Source organism: Tachyglossus aculeatus, chromosome 8, assembly GCF_015852505.1.
Source record: "Tachyglossus aculeatus isolate mTacAcu1 chromosome 8, mTacAcu1.pri, whole genome shotgun sequence".
NCBI lineage: Eukaryota > Metazoa > Chordata > Mammalia > Monotremata > Tachyglossidae > Tachyglossus > Tachyglossus aculeatus.
In genome coordinates, this window is record NC_052073.1 from 35692188 (window position 1) to 35698187 (window position 6000).

The 6000-nt window shown below is 56.7% G+C and overlaps 1 protein-coding gene across 1 annotated transcript; it reads right to left on the bottom strand.

Annotated features, from left to right (window-relative positions):
• Positions 1 to 2955: 2955 nt before the first annotated feature.
• On the bottom strand, positions 2956 to 5288 carry LOC119931417 (basic proline-rich protein-like). The gene is made up of 3 exons (XM_038750059.1): positions 4983 to 5288; positions 3258 to 4930; positions 2956 to 3160 (listed from the first exon to the last, which is right to left on the bottom strand). Exons 1-3 carry the CDS (start codon positions 5286 to 5288, stop codon positions 2956 to 2958), a joined length of 2184 nt encoding a protein of 727 aa, XP_038605987.1.
• Positions 5289 to 6000: the final 712 nt, after the last annotated feature.

A 6000-nucleotide genomic window follows, 5' to 3' on the forward strand; every position in this document is an offset into this window, starting at 1 on the left:
AGCCGAGGAGAAGCAAGCGTATTTTATTCCCTGGAAGGACCGAAAGCGGGATGGGGGAATAAATAACCCAGGGAGACGGCTGGGGATATCATTATTATTATTATTATTACAGAGCTCGGCACATAGCAAGCGCTTAACAAATACCAACATTATTCTTATTATTGCAGAGCTCGGCACATAGTAAGCGCTTAAGAAATACCAACATTATTCTTATTATTGCAGAGCTCTGCACACAGTAAGCGCTCAGTAAATAATAATAATAATAATAATGGCATTTATTAAGCGCTTATTGTGTGCAAAGCACTGTTCTAAGCGCTGGGGGGTTACAGTAAATCCGATCGAATGAGTGAATGAATGAAGCCAAGGAGAAGCAAGCGTATTTTATTCCCTGGAATGACCGAGAGCGGAATGGGAGAATAAATAACCCAGGGAGACGGCCGGGGATATTACTATTATTATTACAGAGCTCGGCACATAGTAAGCGCTTAACAAATACCAACATTATTCTTATTGTTCTTATTCTTATTATTACAGAGCTCTGCACACTGTAAGCGCTCAGTAAATCCGATCAAATGAGTGAATAAATGAAGCCGAGGAGAAGCAAGAGTATTTTATTCCCTGGATGGGGGAATAAATAACCCAGGGAGACGGCCGGGGATATTATTGTTATTATTATTATTATTATTACAGAGCTCGGCACATAGTAAGCGCTTAACAAATACCAACATTATTCTTATTATTGCAGAGCTCTGCACACAGTAAGCGCTCAGTAAATCCAACCGAATGAGTGAATGAATGAAGCCGAGGAGAAGCAAGCGTATTTTATTCCCTGGAAGGACCGAAAGCGGGATGGGGGAATAAATAACCCAGGGAGACGGCCGGGGATATTATTATTATTACAGAGCTCAGCACATAGTAAGCGCTTAACAAATACCAACATTATTCTTATTGTTCTTATTCTTATTATTGCAGAGCTCTGCACGCAGTAAGCGCTCAGTAAATCCGATCGAATGAGTGAATGAATGAAGCCGAGGAGAAGCAAGCGTATTTTATTCCCTGGAAGGACCGAAAGCGGGATGGGGGAATAAATAACCCAGGGAGACGGCCGGGGATATTATTATTATTACAGAGCTCAGCACATAGTAAGCGCTTAAGAAATACCAACATTATTCTTATTATTGCAGAGCTCTGCACACAGTAAGCGCTCAGTAAATAATAATAATAATAATAATGGCATTTATTAAGTGCTTACTGTGTGCAAAGCACTGTTCTAAGCGCTGGGGGGTTACAGTAAATCCGATCGAATGAGTGAATGAATGAAGCCAAGGAGAAGCAAGCGTATTTTATTCCCTGGAATGACCGAGAGCGGGATGGGGGAATAAATAATCCAGGGAGACGGCCAGGGATGGACTTGGGGGGTCGGCGGGATGGGTGGGAGTTAGTGATGGGGGGGTCCCAGGAGAAAGGACCCCAGGACTGGCAGACAATTCCCCAAGGATCCCTGGAAAAAAAAGGCAGGCCTCTCGGGGACACTGTACTGAACGGAAACAGCCCGGCCTAGCGGGAAGAGCCGAGGCCTGGGAATCCGGGGAACCTGGGTTCTCATCCCGGCTCCGCCCCTCATCTGCTGGGTGACCTTGGACCAGTCACTTCCCTTCTCTGGGCCTCACTTCCCTCCTCCGTAATAAGGGGATGAGGACCGTGAACCCCGTCGGAGACGGGGACTACTGTGTCCAACCGGATTAGCTGGGATCGACCTCAGCGCTTAGTAGAGTGCTTGGCACCTAGTAAGCGCTTAGAAAATACTATCAAAAAACCCAGTGCTTCGCATACAATAGGCACAGCCCATACAGGCTTAGTCCAGTGCTTAGCGCTTAGTCCAGTGCTCTGCACACAGTGAGCGCTCAATAAATACGATCGAATGAATGAATGTAGAGATTGGGTCTGTTTATTGTTCTAGTGTCTTCTCCCAAACGTTTAGTCCAGTGCTCTGCACACAGTGAGCGCCCAATAAATACGATCGAATGAATGAATGTAGAGAGGGTCTGTTTATTGTTCTAGTGTCCTCTCCCAAGCGCTTAGTCCAGTGCTCTGCACACAGTGAGCACTCAATAAATACGATCGAATGAATGAATGTAATGATTCGGTCTGTTTATTGTCCTAGTGTCCTCTCCCAAGCGCTTAGTCCAGTGCTGTGCACCCAGAGAGCGCTCAATAAATACAATCGAATGAGTGACTAAACGAATGAAATACCATTTTTTGTCTGTTTATTGCTCTAGTGTCCTCTCCCAAGCGCTTAGTCCGGTGCTGTGCACACATTGAGCGCTCAATAAATACGATCGAATGAATGTAGAGACTGGGTCTGTTTATTGTCCTAGTGTTCTCTCTCAAACGTTTAGTCCAGTGCTCTGCACCCAGAGAGCGCTCAATAAATACGATCAAATGAATGAACGTAGAGACTGGGTCTGTTTAATGTTCTAGTGTCCTCTCCCAAGTGTTTAGTCCAGTGCTCTGCACCCAGAGAGCGCTCAATAAATACGATCGAATGAATGAACGTAGAGATTGGGTCTGTTTATTGTTCTAGTGTCCTCTCCCAAGCGCTTAGTCCAGTGCTCTGCACACAGTGAGCGCTCAATAAATACGATCGAATGAGCGACTAAGCGAATGAAATACCATTTGTTTCCCTTCCCCTCTCCTCCGGGGTGTTGGGGGGCTGGGTACTTCCAGCTCTTAGTACAGTGCCTGGCGCGTAGTGAGCGCTCATCAAATACCATCGTTATTATTATCATTCCGGCTGTCACCCACCTCTCTGGGGGTCGGGGGCCTTTTGGGTGGGGAGGGTGATTGAGAGCGTGGGCCCCACATGGGACCATCTGATCGCCTTGTATCCCTCCCAGCGCTCAGAACAGTGCTCTGCACATAGTAAGCGCTCAACAAATGCCGTCGTTATTATTATTAGCAAGCACCATCCTTGTTATCCTTGGTGCCCTGGGCCCCCTGGGCGGCTCGCAGGCCGTACAGCCACTTGATGACACGGGCGTTGCGCTCCACGGCGGACACCCCGTAGGGGACCCGGGGGGACCCCCCGTGGCCCCCGTCCCCCGTGCCCACGCTTCTCGGGGACCCGTCGCTCGGGGGCCGGGCCGAGGCTCCGTCCGAGCTGGGCCGGGGGGGCGCGGGGGGCCTGGGGGGCCGTCTGGTCGGGGTCCAGGCCGCAGAGGGTGAAGAAGCGCTCCGCCTCGGCCGCCCCCCGAGACACCCGCTCGCTCACGTCCGACTTGGAGCGATGCGGGGGGCCCGGGCGCCTGGGGTGGGAGGCCCCAGATCTGGGCGGCCTGGGGGTCTCGGGAGCGGTGGCCCCAAATGGAGAGGTCCCGGGGGTGGTGGCCCCAAATGTCAAAGCCTCGGGGGCAGGAATCCAAGATTTGGGGGTCCCAGGGGTGGAAGGCCCTGATTTGGGGGTCCCGGGGGTGGGAGGCCCTGATTTGGGAGTCCTAGGGGTGGGAGGCCCAGATTTAGGAGTCCCGGGTGTAGAGCTCCAAAATGTGGGGGTCCCGGGGGTGGGAGGCCCAGATTTGGGGGCCCCGGGGGTGGGAGGCCCAGATTTGGGGGTCCCGGGGCTGGGAGGCCCAGATTTGGGTGCCCCGGGCGTGGGAGGCCCAGATTTGGGAGTCCTAGGGGTGGGAGGCCCAGTTTTAGGGGTCCCGGGTGTAGAGCTCCAAAATGTGGGGGTCCCGGGAGTGGGAGTCCCAGATTTGGGGGTCCCGGGGGTGGGGGTCCCGGGGGTGGGAGTCCCGGATTTGGGGGTCCCAGGCGTGGGAGTCCCAGATTTGGGAGTCCCAGATTTAGGGGTCCCGGGTGTAGAGCTCCAATATGTGGGAGTCCCAGGGGTGGGAGTCCCAGATTTGGGGGCCCCGGTTATGGGGGTCCCGGGGGTGGGAGTCCCAGATTTAGGGGTCCCGGGTGTAGAGCTCCAAAATATGGGGGTAGAGCTCCAATATGTGGGAGTCCCAGGGGTGGGAGTCCCAGATTTGGGGGCCCCGGTTATGGGGGTCCCGGGGGTGGGAGTCCCAGATTTAGGGGTCCCGGGTGTAGAGCTCCAAAATATGGGGGTCCCGGGGGTGGGAGTCCCAGATTTAGGGGTCCCGGGGGTGGGGGTCCCGGGGGTGGGAGTCCCAGATTGAGGGGTCCCGGAGGTGGGGGTCCCAGGGGTGGGAGTCCCAGATTTGGGGGCCCCGGTTATGGGGGTCCCGGGGGTGGGAGTCCCAGATTTGGGAGTCCCAGACTTAGGGGTCCAGGGTGTAGAGCTCCAAAATGTGGGGGTCCCGGGGGTGGGAGTCCCCGATTTGGGGGTCCCAGGTGTGGGGGTCCCGGGCGTGGGAGGCCCAGGTTTGGGAGTCCTAGGGGTGGGAGTCCCAGATTTAGGGGTCCCGGGTGTAGAGCTCCAAAATGTGGGGGTCCCGGGGGTGGGAGTCCCCGATTTGGGGGTCCCAGACTTGGGGGTGTCGGGAGTGGGGGCCCAAAATGTGGGAGTCCCGGGCGTAGGAGTTCCAGACTTGGGGGTCCCCGGGGTGGGAGTCCCAGACTTGGGGGTCTCAGGAGTGGGGGCCCAAAATGTGGGAGTCCCGGGCGTAGGAGTTCCAGACTTGGGGGTCCCGGGGGTGAGAGTCCCAGATTTGGGGGTCCCAGGCTTGGGGGTCTCGGGAGTGGGGGCCCAAAATGTGGGAGTCCCAGATGTAGGGGTTGGAGTCCCAGATGTCGGGGTCCTGAACGTGGGTGGCTTGGAAGGGGGGTCCCCCAACGGGGGGATCCCGGGGGTGGGAAGCCCAGACTTGGGGGTCCCGGCTACGGGATACCCAGCCGCGGGGGGCCGCGGGGCCTTGACCCCCAGGGTCCTCGGGGAAGGGGCGGCGGGTGCGGAGATGTCGGCCTTGGGGGGATACCCAGAGGGGAGGGGCTGGGGGGGGTCCGCAGGGCCTGACGTCCACTCGGCGGACCGGGGCCGGGGGTCTCGGCCGGGGGCGGACGGGGGTCGCGGTGGGGGTCACGGTGGAGGTCGCGGTGGGGGTCACGGTGGGGACCGGTGGGCTCTCGCAGAGGTCGATGAGGCGAGCCAGAGTGTCCAGGTCGAGGTGGGGAGTGGGGGGTCCCCGGGGTGGGGCGGGGGTCCTCCTCCGTGGGGCCGTGACCCCTCGCGGGCCCTTGACGTACTTGGCCTTGTCGGCCTGCAGCCTCTCCACAGCGCTGGGCGGGCGACCCCCGGCCGGGGCGGGGGACTCCACGGGCATCCCGCTCCCTCCGAGGTCACATCCCGGGGGGCCGCGTCCCGGCCGGGCCACGGGGAAGGAAGCCCTCCTGCAGGGGAAGACACGGAAAGAGGGGTCATCGAGGGTGGGGAAGACCACCGGGCCCCTCGGACTCGGCCGGGGCCCCAACGCCGTCGTTCTGTCCATTTTACAGAGGAGGGCCCGCCGTCTTCGTACTTCCCAAGCGCTTAGTACAGTGCTCTGCACACAGTAAGCGCTCAATAAATACGATTGATGATGATCCTGCCCGTCCCCAGTGCGGCCCGGGGGCCCGGACGTGGACGTCGTCTGTCGTCGGGACACGCGGGACGACAGCACGTGGGGCGACCACCACCACCACGAGGAGGAGGAGGAGGAGGAGGAGGAGGAGGAGAATTCATTCATTCATTCATTCGTATTTATTGAGCGCTTGCTGTGTGCAGGGCGCTGGACCAAGCGCTTGGGAAGTCCAAGTGGGCAACATATTCACTCATTCATTCATTCAGTCGTGTTTATTGAGCGCTTACTGTGTGCAGAGCACTGGACTAAGTGCTTCGGAAGTCCAAGTGGGCAACACGTTCATTAATTAATTAATTCAATTGTATTTATTGAGTGCTTACTGTGTGCCGAGCACTGGACTGAGCGCTTGGGAAGTACAAGTGGGCAACATATTCATTCATTCAGTCAGTCAGATTTATTGAGCGCTTACTGTGTG

Bases quoted from the DNA above. Each gene is read 5' to 3' on its own strand.
- LOC119931417 (XM_038750059.1), bottom strand. From the start codon at position 5,288: ATGCCCGTGGAGTCCCCCGCCCCGGCCGGGGGTCGCCCGCCCAGCGCT. The intron at 4,931-4,982 runs GTCAGGCCCTGC...TATCCCCCCAAG, and splicing joins CCCCGGTCCGCCGAGTGGAC to GCCGACATCTCCGCACCCGC. The intron at 3,161-3,257 runs GTCTCGGGGGGC...CCCCCGGCCCAG, and splicing joins TCGGACGTGAGCGAGCGGGT to CTCGGACGGAGCCTCGGCCC.